At 44.5% G+C, this 18,617-nt stretch overlaps 1 protein-coding gene across 1 annotated transcript; it reads right to left on the reverse strand.

The window, feature by feature from the left end:
* Positions 1 to 512: 512 nt before the first annotated feature.
* smad1 (SMAD family member 1) lies at positions 513 to 16,640 on the reverse strand. Its single transcript, XM_070985169.1, has 7 exons — positions 16,572 to 16,640; positions 8,348 to 8,919; positions 5,707 to 5,976; positions 5,493 to 5,609; positions 3,287 to 3,508; positions 2,460 to 2,716; positions 513 to 2,129 (listed from the first exon to the last, which is right to left on the reverse strand). The coding sequence occupies exons 2-7, from the start codon at positions 8,745 to 8,747 to the stop codon at positions 1,986 to 1,988; spliced, it is 1,410 nt and encodes a 469-aa protein (XP_070841270.1). The 5' UTR covers positions 8,748 to 8,919; positions 16,572 to 16,640; the 3' UTR covers positions 513 to 1,985.
* Between the last annotated feature and the right edge of the window lie 1,977 nt (positions 16,641 to 18,617).

The following is an 18,617-nucleotide window of genomic DNA, read 5'->3' on the forward strand; positions in this document are numbered from 1 at the left end:
AACCATACCACCCACGTCATGTACAGTCAGATGAATCTCTGCGCACACACAGACACACACACATAAGTCAGTGATTTCCAGGGGAGCTTCCTGGAAGATTGCTTTAACTGTTCCGGTACTGTCACAACGTTTCCCCATAAAACAAAGGAGAACACATGATTTCATGCACTTTCCAGCAATTTACTGGAAAATGCAATTATGCTTAACATTAGTGGAGTTGGGTTTCAGATGCACTTGTAATTGTTGTGCTTCCCTAATTGAAGGTCTATGTCCACACACACACACACTCACCACACACACACACACACACACACACACACACACACACACACACACACACACACACACACACACACACACACACACACACACACACACACAGAGCGGTTGATGTTTTTGAAAGTCCCCGACAATACCATGATGCATATTTCTTAGCATGGGTGGCCTGTAATTAAAGAGAAAGACACACACACATGCCCTGACACAGTGTCCATAAAAGAGGCAGAGATGTTGGAAGTACTGAAACAAATTTATTGAATCTTCCAGTAGAGGCTTGATATTCATGGAATAAAACTGCTTTTCTGGGAGTTTTACTGAGCAAAAACACAAAGGAGAAAAAACAAAAAACAAAACGAGGAGGCAATGTGTGAAAGTGCAGACAAACAAAAGAGAAAACATGTTCAAAATTACAAAAAGAATGTCAGGAGTAATACAGTTTAATAGCAAAGAGGATCGCTCGAAGCATAAAAGAATTGAATGGCAAAATCTGCGTTTTATAAAAAAGAAATCATACCGGGAGGTCAGTCACTGACACCCTTTTCTCAGTCGACAATTAAAATTTGAATGCTCAACATTTTCCCATAACAGTCATTTAACAAGTTTTGCTCGGTCGATGTAATAAGAGAACGAAGCGCAGTCACTGAAACGTTTACGTGACTGCGTTTGACACATCTGATTCTGCTGCAGAGTAAACAGCCAGGGACAAACGAAACTGCACTTGTATTTGCCTCTGCTCCACGTGGTGTTCAGCTACCAGTCTTACATGTGTAACACTACACTAACCAAACTATGCTTTGCAAAACCAGACTGCACAGCACATATCCTAATAGTGAATATATCTAAACACTATTCTTTTTTTTTCTTAAAATTCATTTGAAACACGAGTGTAACACAAGATGAGCAACATTTAAACATTAGTCTGAATAGTTTGAAATGCCCTTTGAGTGCCATGCCCCACACTAAACCCCCACTCTAAACTCTCAACCTCCCCCTAATTTTGCCCTCCTATTATTTTTCATGATCTGTGATATGGGATTTTCGTAATAGCTCTGTACTGCTTTCATTTATTAGCCCCCCCCAAAAAAAGAGTACTTTGAGGAAACGACATACTTCTTGAAGTATCCGGAGGTGATTACAAAATTTCAGTCATATTGGTCGACCTCCAAGTCCCTGCTAACTTTTTACATAAGCACATTTCATGCCAACCTCATTGCAGTCCGAGTGCAATTTTGGCGACCTGGAATGTCCCATAATTATGGTAACTATACAAGTATATCTGGATTTCAGAGGGAATATTTAGATGCAAACTAGTAATGAGTCAGAATAATAGAAGAACAATGAAAAAGAGACATTGTTGGAGCAAGATCAGGGAGGATACTTGCGTCATGATGAGTGTGATGGTCTAATTATTACAGTTGGTCACAAAGATCAAGTATCTTCCAGTTGCATCACGCTCACGTTGCTTACTCCTCTCCCAGGCTGTAAATGTGCCCAATCAGACATCCTTCAAGTAGAGAACAAACCAACCCATTTAACAACCCGCCCAGCCCTTCTGATCCCAGATCAGCTTGTGTTTCAGTCGAAACCTCCATCTGTTATCGGACCAGGCCGATCGGCCGAGCCACAAGCCGATCTGCGACCCTATTCTCGCTACTTAGACCAAAATGCTGGGGTATGGACAGCCACAGGGCCGAGGACAGTGAAGCCTAGGAGACGGACGATATAGGGTTGTGGGGGGAGCCCATCTGGGTTAGCACCTTATCCAACCACTGCAGGGGACCATGCAGGTGGATCTCGATCCAGCAGGGTGTGCTGGTCACATCCTGGCGGTGGTACTCTGCTCCCCAGCCCTGGAAAACATGAAAACATCATGTTCAGTTACGCTTGTTGTTTTTGCATCATGGCCCGTGTTAATGCTGACTCAGATTTTTACTGAGAAGATGCATGAAAAGATGCATCAGATGAAGAAATGACAGTGTTTGCAGCAGAGATGACATTTAAAATTCAGATTTTTGTGATTTTCTTTGTTTAAAAATCTATTTAAACATTTATAAATTCACACATTTCTTAAACAACAAACAATAAAACTTAACTGACTCGCCAGTCAAAGAGAAAGGAGAATGTGAACATTTGACAGGCCAAATGAAACACTGTCACTCTTTAGTGTCTGATTATCTTACTTTAACAAAGCTCATGCGGATGGTACACATCTTGGTGAGCTCATAAACGGCCTCGAAGCCGTGGTTGACGGACTGCGCCAGCAGCTCTGCAAACTCCTGGTTGTTGAAAATCTTCAGGCTGCAGCCACTGGGGATCTTGCACACAGTTGTGGGATGGAAGCCGTGGTGGTAGTTACAGTTACGACTCTGGACGAAGATACTGCTGTCGCTCAGACATTCTGCGTACACCTCCCCGCCGACGTAGTACAGGTGGACACCTGAGAGGAAGAATGAAGCGTTGGTCACCTCGCTCTCATCAGCTAAAACAGTCCCAAAACCAGTGTGGTCATCTTGAATCCATCCATTGTCTATACCCCACTATCCCTTTCGGGGTTGCGGGGGGGCCTGGAGCCTATCCCAGCTGTCATTGGGCAAAAGGCGGGGTACACCCTGAACCGGTCGCCAGTCGATCGCAGGGCTTCATATACAGACAGACAACCATTCACACTCACACTCACACCTAAGGACAATTTAACCTAATGTGCATGTTTTTGGTCTGTGGGAGGAAGCCGGAGTATCCGCAGAGAACCCACGCATGCACGGGAAGAACATGCAAACTTCACACAGAAAGGCCCCGCCCAACCCGGGGATCAAATCGGTGACCTTCTTGCTGTGAGGCACGCGCACTACCTGCTGCCCCACCGTGCCGCCCTCATCTTGAATCAATGCACTGAAATGTTGACTCAATTTGTTGTTATTGTTCCGTTCTAACATCTATCGACAGCGTGAATTGATTTAGTCTCGTCTGCTGACCGTGTGCAGCCATTGACGGGCTCTGAATACTGCACCTTTGCCGATGTGTCGCCGGGTGTTCTCAATGGTGGAGTTGCGGTTGACGTTGGAGAGCAGGCCGAGGCAGAACCGGTTGCGGTTGTTGGAGGGATCTGTGAAGCCGTCGACCAGCACGCTGGTGGAGGACGCCTGGAACGCCTCTCCGACGCGATTGTTGAGCTCGTAGTAAACAATAGAGCACCAGTGCTTGGGTTCCTCGTAGGCCACGGGCTGCACATCTGCTCAGGAAACACATTAACAGGTCACAGGAGTGAGCTTAGTGGACTGTACATGCAGAGAGAGACGCAGACACATTTAATACACATTTAGGATTCCTCTGAGCAGACTCGTGCAGACAAGCTGCCAGGAGCCACTGATGCCAGCGGAGGCTCACTATAAATCTTACTCATCTGCACCATTATTTCTTCCAAATTGTCCCCTGTAGCCTATAACAATGATTTGAATAAACATATAGGACCCATTGGTTGCATTTGTGTACATTTATGCTGACCAAAATCAATGCAGACGCATCCTAAATGATGCAGACTGTCTGTGGTCTGTGTGCCAGCCTTTATTGAGCGGGAAAACAGTCGATAGAAGGTGCCTCTCCTCGCTCTGAAGCTCTGCCTCAAATCCGAAGCGCAGCAGTGCCAGCTGGCCTCACCCTCTCGCAGAGAGGAATAAATCATGTTTATCTAAGCACATACTTCTCCCAAACCTCCTCTGTAGCGTGGCACTGGCTAGCAGGTGTGTTTTGTCTGTCCCATTCCCAGAGCTGGCCTACAATAGAAACTCACTCCCCTGTACAGGATGCAGCTTGTGGAAAAGAAAAGAACTCCCAAAACTCCCACTTCCAGCAAACATTTCGACAGCTCTTCCCGTTATCGCTGTCACCGTGTGTGGGCAGGATCTTTGAGCCTTCAGTTCAGTTCAGTGGAAAAGCAAAAATATTTCGTTGGTCAGGTGTCCAGCTGTTCTTCCACAGTGAGGAGAGAATAACTTAACACCTACATCCGGTGCTTGTGCAAAAATTAAACATTTAATACTTAAACAACTTATTTCAACCATTTTGCCCATCGTTTCTACTGGTTGTCTGACAGCATGGCAATACTACTACAACAAAATTAAACAGAGCAATAAAAAGAAAAATAAGACAATCAGACAGGCTTCAGCCCTGAGGTCTGAACCCCAACAAGGACTCACGAGATGAATCTCAGGGGTCTTGCGATAATTACCAGGATGTGAAATGACAAAAGACACAAAGCTGCCTGTTTTCTGCACTTTTTTTTCCTTTTGAAAGTTATAGTTTACCTCTTTGTGCCTCTAATTAAGGGAACATCACTCTTTGATGGCACTGCTTGCGGCGCACAAACATGTCTGTTGTGATGAGGCGTCACAAGTTGACACCGCTTTGATGAAAGGAGTCAGAAGCAAAAAAAAAAAAAAAAGCTGGGAGTGACTGATCTCAATCACTTCATGTTGAGGTTAGCAATGTTTCTCAGCCATTAATTCAGCAAGTAAATTGCTCACTGAAATTATTCCCAACACTTCCAAAAGTGCAGAGTTTGCCAGACGGCTCTGGAGACTGCGACTTGTCCGTCGTACGGTCTATTAGCATCCTGAGTGCAGGGCTCGGATGTGTCTCCTCTCCAGCACAATAAAGCCAAAACCACAAAGCAGAGATAGCAGCAATTATTGCACCACATTTCAGATCTGAAAGTTGGAGGTAATTAGTGAATCTTATCGTTAACGAGTTTCAAGTCATTACCACCAGCAGAGATGACATAAGCCCCAGCTTTTATAGAGCTCATAAAGCTGCTCTGAGGTCTGGCTTCATTTGCTGAGGCTCTGAGCGTCCCCTGGGCTCGCACCCGCAGACACAGCCCGGCTGTGAACGAGCAACACTTCCACACTCTGCTCAGGTCTAATCTGACAGGATACGGCGTCGACTCAGCTGAGGCTTTTCTCTCTTTTTCAGATTTTGAGCTTGACCACAAGAGAAAAAAAAAACTTTAAAAACAACCGGGCTTCTCAGAAATCTTTGCACCTGCAGATCAAGGCGAGCAGGTGCAGACAGCTTTATGTGGATGATATCACCATGAACACAAGGACGTGTGTGTGTGTGTGTGTGTGTGTGTGTGTGTGTGTGTGTGTGTGTGTGTGTGTGTGTGTGTGTGTGTGTGTGTGTGTGTGTGTGTATGAGATAGTAACTGCCATGGTTACCTGGCCGGTTGTTAGTCTCTAGAGACAAGGGTGGAGCCATGAGGTTGGTGTCCATTGGCTGGGGGCAATCCTGAGTCATCTGCTCCTCTGGGGGCATGTAGGCAGGAGGGGGGGTCTCTGCATCAGGAAGGAGGTGGAACAAAGAGCAGATAAGTGAGCTGCTGTTTGGAGAAAAAGGAGGAAAAATGGAAGATAATTCGCTGTTGGGTCTGACCTGGCATCTGGAATGGACTGCCGGGGTCAGAGCTGGAGGGTGAATGGGGAAAGGTGGCGCTGCTGCCGCTTCCCGGTGAGTTCGGGTAGCTGTTCCCCGGCGAATGGGGGAAATTGGGGGGCATTGTGTTGGCCTGAGGAAAGGATTCTGGGAAGGTGGCATTCTGCGGCATGTGCGGCTCATTCTGTTGTAGAGGGTTGCGGAAGCGAGGCAACATTGTATGCTTGGCGTTGAACTCACTGTTCCTCGGTACCAACACAGGGGGCAGCACTGAGGAGGGAGAGGGTCATAAAAATGGTTAAAACAGGAAGTGCTTAGAAGCAACCAATCACAGTATGTTTATCCAGCATGTGCAGATCCTTAAAGTCAACTTGTTCTCCACTAATACGTCGAACCAAACTGATTGACGGACAGCTAAGAGCTCGAACTCTTTCAACAAACAGTCTTTGTTTGACTTTCAGAAAAGAGGTTTTCTTTCTGTTACACAGGGATTTTATCCATAATACAGTAATCCTAATGTCCTGGTGTCCTGATGCTTGACCCCACAAGAAAGAGGCTCACATTGTGCACGTTGCTAACACTAGATTTGACTCCGATCTAATCAAATGTCAGAAAATAGTACAAAATGCAAATCACAAGTTCCACAGAGCCAAAGGCGAAGTTTTCAAAATCCTGTTTCCAACAATGGAAAAGCTAATAAACTCAACTACGATTGTGGCATTGTCATTGTTCAGTCTACATTCTGCACACATTAGAGTACGAATATGTTCTTGGTCCAGCTTCTCCTCTCAGATGTTATCTTATTTGAGTAGTTTGCTTGAGTTGATTGTTCATTATTTATGGCCTTACCTTCTTCGGTGTCTTTACGTTATTGTTCTGTGATTTACGTGACTTGGCTTTTGTGATAATTGACAGTTGGGATTAATGAAGAGCGTAATCTATCTCGGCCAAATGATTAATTGACTAATCCTTTCGGCACTGTGGATGTCTTGTGCAATCACACACATGCAAAACCTCTCCATACAAACTCAATAAGAGCTGAGTTATTTGATTCCAACATAATAAAGCAATCTCTTTCTGGCACTCTGCGTGTTTTTACGTCCTGAGCACAGATGTCGCTGCATTTTTCAGATGTCAGCTTCCAGCCTGTTGGTCTGAGCCAGCAGTATTTGGCCCAGACTCTCAGGTTTCTGCTCTGAAAAGACATTTTGAGCCAAGCCATTCTTGAGGAATTCATCACTTGGGGTAAATATCCTGGCTGATGTGAGGGCTATTCAGGTGCAGTGCACACAAACCACACAGATATGCTCCACTTGTGTCTATAAATACCTGCGCAGATAAATAAAGCTGGTGCTGAAATTTTAGACGGGGCCTGCGCTGCTGTCAGTGTTCCTGCAGGTAGCCCATGTGTGCTGCAGCGGACCAACGCATCAATGTAGGAGTTTATTTCAAAGGTTATGTGTGGAGCAGGTGTTCACTAGAACAGCAAAGAAAGATTGACAGGATGTGTGTGTGCGTGTAGGTGGGCGGTGTTCGGGGAGTAGGGGAGAGGGGTTAGAATGGACGGACAGGTGCTGTGGGGCTTAATCACCTCCGCCCTCCGTCTTCCACCCGCTGCTAAAACAAAAAGTGTGCAAGGCAGGCAACAACTCTTTCCTCCCATTGTGTGTGGGTGACTGGCTTCCTGTTCCAGCCATCCTCAGAGAAACTGTGCGTGCAGTCATGGGTGTGTGTGTGTGTGTGTGTGTGTGTGTGTGTGTGTGTGTGTGTGTGTGTGTTCGGATCCTCGTTTTTTTAACACGCATGCCAGTGTGAGTGTGTGTGCCTGTTTGTGTCTACATGTGTGCATAAATGTAAAAAAAAAAAAAAAAGGCCGGCAGCACAGAGCATGCCCAAAACAAAGCCCTCATTCTCCCCCAGATGGAATTTCCTGCTCCACACACACATGAACGAACACACACACACACACACACACACACACACACACACACACACACACACACACACACACACACACACTTGGCCCTTTACACACTTAGCACCCTGCACACAGCTGTTTCCATCTTGTCAGCTGACCCTCATTTTCTTGTTAGTAAGAGGCCGAGCAGTGTTTGATTTCTCTTGTTTCTGCGTCACCTTTGCAGTGAGCATCCCTTCAAACCTCCTCTTCTTCTGATTATACTTTAATGCTTTTCGTTAAATTTTCCTTAACGTGTCTCTTTATTTCTGACTTTTTTTTTTCCACTGGAACGTAATTTGACGATTTTATTTTGCAGCCTTTTGTGAAGCATTTTATGATTTGAAGTAAAATCTCTTGATCCTGGATTTAATGTCCTGAAGCTGAATTTTGCATTTTCATAAAAGGTACACGTTGGTTTTTCTTACTTCTGAACACAGAAAAAAAACTTTTCAAAAACAGATAAGAGAGTAAAATAAGTGAAAATCTGCAATAGTCATTACTGGAAAGGAAAATGCAGGAACATCAGTGTAAAAATATTTTACATGCTCAGATAACTGCTCAAACATTCCTTAAATTTACTTTAAATCAGTTTATTGACTGTGGAAAGACTAGCATCGACAGCGGGGATCAGTCGGTCCGTACTGGCCCTGAAGGGGCCGGTGTCAGGATCACATCACTCACCTGGACTGTCCACTCGTTTGTAGTGGTAGGGGTTGATACACACATCCTTCTGTTTGGATCCAAAGGGGTACTCGCAGCACTCCAGGGCCTTCAGCTCATGATGGGACTGCAGGTCGGGCCAGCGCCACACCCGACAGTAAATGACATGTGGCAGACCTTTCCTATGGGACACCTGCAGCCGTCCATCCAGGGAGCGGGGGATTGTCACACAGTTACTGGGCTGGCCCGGGCAGCTGAGAGCCCTCTCCAGCTCCTCCATGGCCCCCTTCTTCTTTTTCAGTTTCTTGACCAGAGCATCCACAGCCTTTTCCGCCCACTTCTCTTCCTCGTCTCCCTGCTTCCATCCCAGCAGCCGTTTGACCGCCGGGCTGGTGAAGGAGAAGAGCGAGGTGACGTTCATGTCGGACGAGCCGCCCTCCTCTCCTCTCCCTTCTGCCCAAAGGAAGTGCGAGCAGCGGTGCTGGACAGTCCACTTAGAAAAGAAAGGGTGAAAGGCTATGAGTGCTCGTCCTTTTGGGGTTTCAGATAATCCTCTGCTTCAAAGACGTAAGATCAGGTCCTCTTGACAGTCACTAAAAGAAAAGGAGTGGTAGGTTAGTATCTGTGAGGAGATTTCAAACACGCTTGTGCAGATCAGCCCTGCTCGCTGCGTCCTGTTCCAACTCTAACAAAGTTGTAGTGAACATTAACCTCCCCCGTCCTTCTTCACTCCTCACTGATGTCTCACCAGAAGACTGTGATGATGATGTCACCCTCATAGCTGTTCTGGCCGTATCAATCATGACTTCTGGGAAACTGGCAGAGGAGTCACAGCGGACACCCTCCTGTGAACATCCACCCCAAACAGACATTCTGCAGATAGCTTCCTGTCCGTATGGCTTGTCACATTACCACCACTCACTCATGTCATTTACAGCAAAGGACTCAGATGCAGTGTGTAGCCTCCAAAACCTTCAGGAATCTGGCCTGCAGATTTAACACCTGATTCACTTTGCAGAAATGTGTACTCTTCACCGGTTAAATCTGACCCCTGTGCAGCACTTTAGCATCCACTGCACAGCTATATGGCACTTTTCTACTGATACTGCAATACAAAACTCATGCAGCGATAGAGGAATTTAGCCATGCTGCCACAACAGTTTTACTTGCAGCAGCTCGAGCAGAAAAGCGTTTGCCTGACGACTCTGCATATATGCAAGTGAAATCTGAAAAGGTCTTTGAGATTTCAGAGGAAGGGGACTTTAAATGAGAAGCCCGCTGAGGCAAATGTTCTGTAAAGCTTCAATACGACCAACCAACAAACACTGGTTTTGGGCAGGAATCTGCAGTGTGCAGGACAATAAATAGGAAGTGCATGTGGACCCCAGGATAAATGTGCCCATTCACTCGGGTCCCACTGGAGCAATTCAGTAGCCAGGAGGTACATGCATTCTCGCTTTTAGAAGGGAAAACAAGAGCGCATTGAGCTCTCCCAGTTCCACCTTCTTTTCAAGGTTCTCTGAATGCAATTAGGGAGATAAAAACAAAGTTATGGCGGAGGTTTGGCTGTGCATAAACGTTCAGATGCAATCGCAGAATCAAATGAACAGCTTGTCAGAGATCCACCACCTTTTGTCCGTCCTGAGTCACGGGTGAGGATGCATCACCCTCTGACAGTAAACCCTGCTGTATATTGGATTTCCTACGAGCAGGAAGAAATACATCATTAAAAGTGCTCTGTAGTTATTCTTGGCCCTTCAGATTATGGGATGAATAGCGATTTCTATCTTTGTCAGCTACTGCATGCGTCGGCTACATCATACTGACAAATGGGCCGGGAAGTTTGATGAGAACAGGTGCTGTTTACAACGTGTGTGTGTGTGTGTGTGTGTGTGTGTGTGTGTGTGTGTGTGTGTGTGTGTGTGTGTGTGTGTGTGTGTGCGTGTGCGTGTGTGTGTTGTGAGTTCCTTGTACACTTACAATTGCCAACCCCACTGACAGGAAAGCAGTAAGTTGCACCTATACTTAGCTTTGCCACCCGAATCACACTGGCTGATCATAAGCGTCGCAGAGCTACTACCATGCGAGGGAGGGGACCTATGGGTTGGGGTAGCAAGTGTGTGTGAGAGAGACAGAGAGAGAGACAGATCAAGGGAAAATATATCAACACTGATATCTCTTATGGCACAAACGCTCACATCATAGAGAACAACTCTCTACCATCAGGGAAACAGGAAGCGAGCTGCACAGTTACGTCTTCATAACTGTCATCACCAGCAAAGACATCACTTCCTCTTGCTGGGACCTGCAGGTTTTTTGCAGGGTGGGAGAGAAAAAGGTAGGTTTGTAAAGTGGCCACCCCTGACTTTAATCTCTCTCTCTCACTGAGAATGCTCCTTCCTCTGTGGTGAAGCTGTTCACAGAGGAGGAGGAGGAGGATGGGTCAGAAACGTACTGGGTGCAGCTTCTGTTCCTGCATGTTTAGTCACTGAAGTGGTTTTATTTCAGTCATGCTTCAGACTTCATATACATACTCTTGTTGCTATCAGGGCTGGGTATTGTTTGAAATTTTCTGATACTTCAGGTGATGCAAGACCTGAGTTTCAGTGCCAATACCAATTATCTAATCTTTGATACCTTGCTTTGAGGACTATAAACATGTTTTTTTTTCTTCAAACCCCTTTATTTAGATTAATAAAAGATGCCAAAGCTCCTAAATGTTGGTTAAATACAAGCAGTTGCACGAGAAATTTACATGAACAAAATACCTTTAAGTCGGGAAACAGCTCATCAAAGAATAAGTAAACAAGATTAGGAACTAATGCAGTAACGATTAATCAAATTATTGTTGGTCTATGCAAAAAAATGAAGAATTCACACGAGAAGTTTCCAGGGCCCAAAGATAATCAGTTTACTGTACTTTATGAACAGTTAAAACCATCAAATGTTTTGACAGTTTTGAATGAAGGATTTTACATCTCAACCAAAATTCATCAAAATAGTTGCAGATCTACTATTGGCTTAACTGTTGCAGCTCTTAGCAAGATTACGAATGGGACCAAACATTTAATTCATGTTTTTGGCATGTGAGTGCTGCACACAGGTCAGTTGGTACCAAGAAAATATGGTTTGGAGGTTGAATAACCAACTCTACTCAGAAATGTCAAGGGTACAGCCTCTGCTCCTTCCTGCTCTGGAGTTTCTGGCTTTCTGTGCTGTTGTCTCAAACTAAACATATAAACTATGATTGTTGTCATAATAAATCTCAAAAAGCTGATGTACAGCATCGTGCTACACGGTGACCTTGTCGGTGCCCGATGCAAAACTGACTCAGCACAAAGCAAAAGACATACTTGAATGCAGAGTGTGGGGCATAACAATAAGACATTAAGTTCAAAAGGCAAACACTGCAGTGTCGTCTTTGTACCACAGTCACCAGCCAGACACGCAGAGAGTCTTTTTGATCGACTTCCAGCCACAAAGCCGCTTTGATGGCTTCTCAGTGACAGGCAGCCCTATCAGCACGAGTTCAGGACGAGTTGCAGAAAGACAACCTTTAATCCATTTCAGATGGAAGATTCCCGAAAGTTCTGTATTGTAACATCTGGAGCAGGCTTCATCATCCTCTGTCATGCTCCTGCAGCTGGAGACCATATCTCTTTGATATTTCCAACCCTGACACTGACAAATATCTGACTGCTGGCCTGACCACATGCTTGTTTAAAGGGTCTTGATGGCTTTGTATTGGTTCTTTGGACAATGCTAGTTTAGAGCTGTCTGTGAAGCAGTCAAAATATAAAGGCGCCATTGTGCCTCCCTGTTCCTATATCTATGTATAGACTAGGATGTTTGCATGACATAAACAGGCTTTTTGTGCAGCAACTTTCCGAATGACTCTGAAAATCTCACTTTAAAAAGACTCGGTGTTCACATCCAGGTTTGCAGATTGTCTGTCAAAACATGTTCTGAGTGCAATGAGTGAATCTCAGATCTAATCTAAACGCTTAATAGAAACCTTTCATTGGAAATGCTGGCACACCTTGTCACCTTGAAAGATCCTGATTCTAGCACTTTTCACTCAGACAAACATTCGAGGCTCGGTTGGTCGCTAATACCTCCGTAATGACACAGAAACGCAGTTCATTTCACTTCTTCACTCAGTGTGATCGTGTGTTCCTGTCAGCTTGTTTATGTATGCAGCTCAGAGCAGTTAATCTCAGCATCCTGATCAGAGAAAATGGCTATTTAAATGTTTTTATATCAGCAAATGAACAAACAACAACCTGCACAGGTGACCTCTACCATTCCTCTTATTCCTCACTGTCAATCAGTTTCATGCACACTGACGTGTGTAGACTGACTGAGATCATTTCCACTAATTCTCCTCCCTGATCACATGACTCAGTGAGTTCAACAAAGACACATTTCTTTCCATGCATCAAATGTCTACATGTATTCATCAGCCTTTGAGCCTCATCACCTGTGTCACACACAGTCAATGAAGACTCACACAGATGCCTGCAGTGGCCTTGGCTGCTGCTCTCCTCCCTATAAAAGCTGACACACACACCAACATTTACACAACGGCTCCATAAAAACCAGTCTGACATTCCCTTCAGCTGAGTCCGGGAAATGCTCTCTCACTATTGTGTTAGCGGTAGCTTGTTATGGCCATCAGTTAGCCCACCAGACAGAAACTGAGGCTAATGGGAGCACATAGTGGGATCATGCGACACGGACAGGCAAAGGCTTTGACCCACCTGGTGCGAGCTGTTAGCCACTACACTAGTCCCATGGATCATTTTGCACCGCTCCAGTGTCTGTTAATCAATTTAGGCCTGGGCTGTGTAGGATGAGGAGGCAGTAATGATGCTCTCTGGACCCTCCCCAGGGACGGAGCATTGTAAAGAAGCTACATTATTTATCAGCAGGGTCCTGGATGGGGCCTCCATTAGCCCGCACTCAATGGAGTCACTGGCTATAAACAGAGGAGAGCAGGAAGAGAGAGAGTGATAGATAAAGAGAAAGAGAGAGAGGAAGAGAGGGGGAATGATGCAGAGAGAGAAAGACAGGAAGAAAGTGAGAGTGATGGCAAAGCCAGAGATGTAAGACAGAGGGAGTGTTTCAGAGAGAGAGATGGAAAATACAACGTGTCTGGGCTCTTCCCCGAGCACTTCTCAATTAAGAGCCTTCAAGGGTCGTTACTGAGTAAAGAGTAACACTGCAAGGATGCGATATGAGCTTTTTCACAAATACAAATCATAGCAAACAGCAATGACATGTGAAAGCACCTCCGCAATAACAGCGGGCGCTCAGTGAGGCTGAGGATGAAATTTCAATATCCCGATATGATACTGAAAACCCATAAAGACACCGAAACAATACTTTTTTCTATATGTTCCTTTGAGACAAATGGACAAACGGTTGATAAATCAATTAGTCGATTGACAGAAAAAAGACATTTATCAAGCAAGCTTGTCAAAAAAATCTCTGGTTTCAGCTCCTCAAATGCATTTCTCTGTTTAGTGTGTTTTTAAATTGAATATCTTTGGGTTTTTGACTGTTTGTTGGACTAAATAAGCAATCTGAAGACGTCATCTTGGCCTCTGGAGAACTGCATTAAGCATGTTTCTCTGCTTTCAGGCATTTTACAGACTGAATGATTGATCCAACAAATTATTAGCAGATTAATTTACAGTGAAATTAGTGGTTGGTTACAGCCCTAGAAATCCTGTTTTTCTACAAAACCTTTAATTCATTCATTTTCTTTGTGTATGACTTAGTGGCACCTAGTGGTCAGGCTGCAGACTGCGACCAACTGAATAAACCTGGCTGCGAAAAACGTGAAATGTGCGAAAGGCTGTCTCTAGAGCCAGTCTTTGGTTTATCCATTCTGGGCTACCATACAACATGGCAGACTCGCTCTCTATGTAGATACAAAGAGCCATTTTAAGGTAATGAAAACACAGCTTTTCTTAGTTTCAAGTGCTTATACACTAAAGAGAACATGACCGTGAATTTTTGATTGCATTTCTGCCACACTTTACTATATATACTAAACCTCAGCGCTCTCTGGTGGACAAACTTGTAATAGCACCAAATCTTTGGATGTCTGTACTGCGTTTAATTGCTAACTATCGACTAACATATACGGACCACATAACCAAATACTGGCTGATAGATCAGCAGGTCCAGTTTGCCAGTCAGGCTCAACTCTTACTATTTCAATAGTCAGCCCTAGTAGCCAGCAAATGCAGATATTTACCACAGCCACTCATGTCTTATAAAACAGTTGAAGAGCAAAGCTTGAAATAACCACAGTCAGACACGCTGCTGCCCTCAGTGACTAGACATGGCATTGACCCGGGAAACTTGCCGGGGTCACTTTTCCTTTACAAACACCAACACATACACAGGTCTGACGTAGTAAAGACACTCTGTCATGCGAGTGAGTGAAACCTCGCTGTCACATCGCCTCCAACACGGCATGGAAAAACACTAGAAAACCCTCCGTCACCAAAATCGTGGTCGGTATTGTCCTGACTTTGAGGGCCTGGAGTGGGATCATATTCTTTGTGTCCCAGACACACCAGTCCACACGCGACTGCAGACATAACTAGCAAACACATGGGGTTTCAAGCAGCTATCTCAACCATGCTTGGCACTCAGTGTTGGGTTAGTGTTGTGTTAGGGTGGACACCTCACCCCGACACATGGCAGGCTATGCCGTACAGATGCATGGGGGGGGTTTAAGTTCTTCACTACTGTTGTGACTGACTCTCTGGATACAGGAATGCTGCTAACCTATATTTACACCTCGTAGTTGAGAAGTTTTTTTTGTCTTTGTCTGACTCAGGCAGGCAAATATAATGTTTGTTACGTCCAGTGAGTAGAAAGACAAAAACGAAGCAGATCAATCGAATCTGCATTCGGCTTCACCCTGATGCAAAATTAACTCTGTCATTTCAATCCTATAAAACACTATTTGTTTCATTTTCAAACAGGATTTTAGAGCCGCGTACCCTGAGACTGCAGGACGGTAAAACAATTGGAAGTAAATCATGGACAAGGACAAATTCCTGTCCTTTGGGTAATCTGATATGTCATCTTCAATAATGTCAGGAGATCTCGCCTCAGCTCCTGTAGGTCTCTCTCTCTCACTCTCTTTCACCCTCCCTCTCTCCCTCATGCACACTTGCACAGACACAAATTCATAAACACATTGGCATAAAACCACACTTGAGGGGGGGGGCATGTCCTGTGAAGCATACCGGTGCACCAGCTCTGAAAGTGTCTGCATCAGCCAGAAGATCATGAAAAGCTCATGAAAGCTTCAACATGGCAACATCTATGAATCTGTGACAATGTAAGGCATGTACACTCCTTTATTCATTATGCTGGTTTCACACAGTTAAGTTAACACGATAACAGTTAAGTCACACAGTTCAGTTAACAAGTGTATGATAGAAAAAGACATCTTTTTAGTCCAGAGCTTAAAGGATTAGGCGATTAATCGATTAACTGATCACCAGAAACTTGATCATTAACAGGAAAAATGCTAAATATTCCCATTGTCTTGCTTCTGAACATGTGAGGATTTGCAGGTTGTTTCTGTTTCCTATCATTATAAAGTGAATATTTGGGGGTTTTACTAATTTGAGGGCGCCTCATGGGGCTTTAGTGAAATGTGGGGGGCATTTTTCACAATTTTCTGACACATCCTGTAGCTTAATAAACCAAATATGCCCACACCATGTGCTTCATAACTGCAGTTCAACCTTTATTCTCTACTGAATGGTGACTATATGACTATCAGTGTACTAATCTTTCAACTGATAGCAGCTTCAAAGTGATTTAATGGTGTTTTTAGTGTCCAAAAGCAGCTCTTCCACAATATTCCTTCAAAAACTCGCAGTTTTTCCTGTAACATACAGTAAGCTAGCCCACACTACTACAACTTTACTACAGTTCTTCATGAAAAGGAGCTGTTTTCAATACTTAGCCTTATGAATTATCGTACATTTCCACTAAAAAGTGGCTAAATGTGCAGCTCCAGTGTGACACAGTGAGTAAAAGGAAGAAAAAAAAAAGTTTGAAGCTGCCAACTGACACACAACCGTTGACTTGATAACCGTTGGGATCTACTTCTCTGCAAACAGAGCCACGCACGCCACAACGAGCGAAAACACACACGACGAAACTTTTCATTTAGCATTTTAAGACAGAAAATAAAAGTTTACGGTACCTTTTCTTCCACTGCTGCCCTCCCTCTGCCTCCTCCTGTGTGCTCCCTCTGCCTGTCTTGGGTCTGCTCGGCCTGGCGTCAGGGAGTCGCGGAGCCGCCTCACCCTCCGCTGAGCGCCAGTATCACGCCGCGGGATGCAGCCCCGACAATAACAAGACCTACTTTTCACACATCTAACATCTTCATTCACTGTGTGGAAATGGATTATGTAACTGTCAAACAATGCGGTTTTCTGACTCAATTCGAGGGGCTTCTCACCAGCGGAGAATTTCTTTTCACATGTCACAGTTGGCAGTTACAGACCTGCCCGTTGGAGGTGGTGAATTGTTGCTTGTTTCGATGCAGTTTAGGGAGAAAGAAAGCAGAGGGGGGGTCTTTTCACTGCAGTGCCTCCCAGAAAATCCATGCAGAACGTGAAACAGCTGCTTCATTTGACTTTTTCTGCATGTTTTATATTACCAGTATGCACAATGAGGAATTTTAAAGACTTTTCCCGATCTGATCTTTCACTCCTATCACTCTAGTACCTCCTTAAATACAACAAATTCAACTCAAATGGGGCCAAAACCTTGATTACAGTTCCAAATACAAACTACACTGTAAATTCAGGTTTAATAAAACAGCTCCTCTTCTCCAAACTTGGCCAGTAATCTCTTGCAGTAGTTTCAACTGGCAGACAACTCTGTGGTTTATCTGTAGTGAACTCCTGAACTGCACCACGTTAAACCTGCCTCTCAGTTCCCCTCTTGCTTTGATTGTGATATGATAAGCACTATTTATGTTGTCAGGAGAACAAAAGTGTCCAAGAGCAAGGGTAAGCACAGGAGCATGCTTACACATGCCATCATCTCAACTTCTCACCCCAAGACAATAATGCACAACCTGTTCAGTCCTGATTCCTCTGGTGGGTGTACAGGAGCATAATTTTGCAATGTCAAAAGTGAAACTTCTTCAAACCATCTCATCAACGTTGTATGATTGTTCATGAAAATAGCCTGCAGACAGGAAAGTAGCAGCAGCAGCAGAGGACATGCAGCGTCCACTGAAGTGAGCTAAATCAGTTCATGCATGTGCGTCATCATGCATGAATCTTTAGGAAGATTTCAGAATAACTTTTAATGCAATTGGAAACAATGCATAGTACTTTGGTGCAATATTTCACCTGATCTGAGCAGTGATGAGGAGGTGATTTTCCTCTCAGTGCATAAGAATGATGCAAGTGTCATGCAGGTGTTATAGATAAAAATGCACTTCCTCAGAAATTTAAAATGCCTTACAAGTACGATATATGATGGAAATAAATATCATAAAGTACTCTCTAACTTACATGGCAGGCATGTGAGTGAATATTATAGGAGTATTACAGTGTTAATCAGCCCAGGAAAACTTTAATTATATAAAAACAATGAGTCAGATAAAAAATAAACCATGTTTAAAAACAAACGCCACAGCACAACCAAAGTCTTTTCCGTTTTATGTCAAGTTCAGGGTTGCCGCGGTGAGGGGGGACTAGATTATCTTGAAGACAGGCGGAGGGAAACGCTCAGAGCGGAGGAGGCTCCTGGCGTAGGTGACGTCACGGCGCTGGCGACAGAATGTCTGAGTGAGGCGGGAGCGAGCTGCACGTGAATAAATCTGAGAAAACAGTGCGAGGAGGGGTGGAGATGATGGCGGTGGTGGTGGTGATGATGATGATGATGATGATGATGATGATGATTATGTTTAGGAATAGAAAGAAAGGCTCCCCTAACTTTTTTAGCTGAAGGATTCCCTGTAATACACGCACATGCGCGCGCACACACGCACAAAGCGACTGCACGCTCATATCACTGCAGTCAGGCCTCACGCTTCAAGGGAAGAGGCTGCTGGGTTTATGAAGACTATCAGGCTTTATGGCGTTTAATCTTATAAGAGCATAATAAACCTCTAATATTCTCATAATAGTTTACTTTGTATTATATGTATTATATATATTAATATTTGTACAGCGGCCGTCTTTATCTTGACGCTGGATTACTCCATGAAAAGTGACATTTACCTAGAGGC

The sequence above is a fragment of the Chaetodon trifascialis genome, chromosome 2, assembly GCF_039877785.1.
Source record: "Chaetodon trifascialis isolate fChaTrf1 chromosome 2, fChaTrf1.hap1, whole genome shotgun sequence".
Taxonomy (NCBI): Eukaryota; Metazoa; Chordata; class Actinopteri; order Chaetodontiformes; family Chaetodontidae; genus Chaetodon; species Chaetodon trifascialis.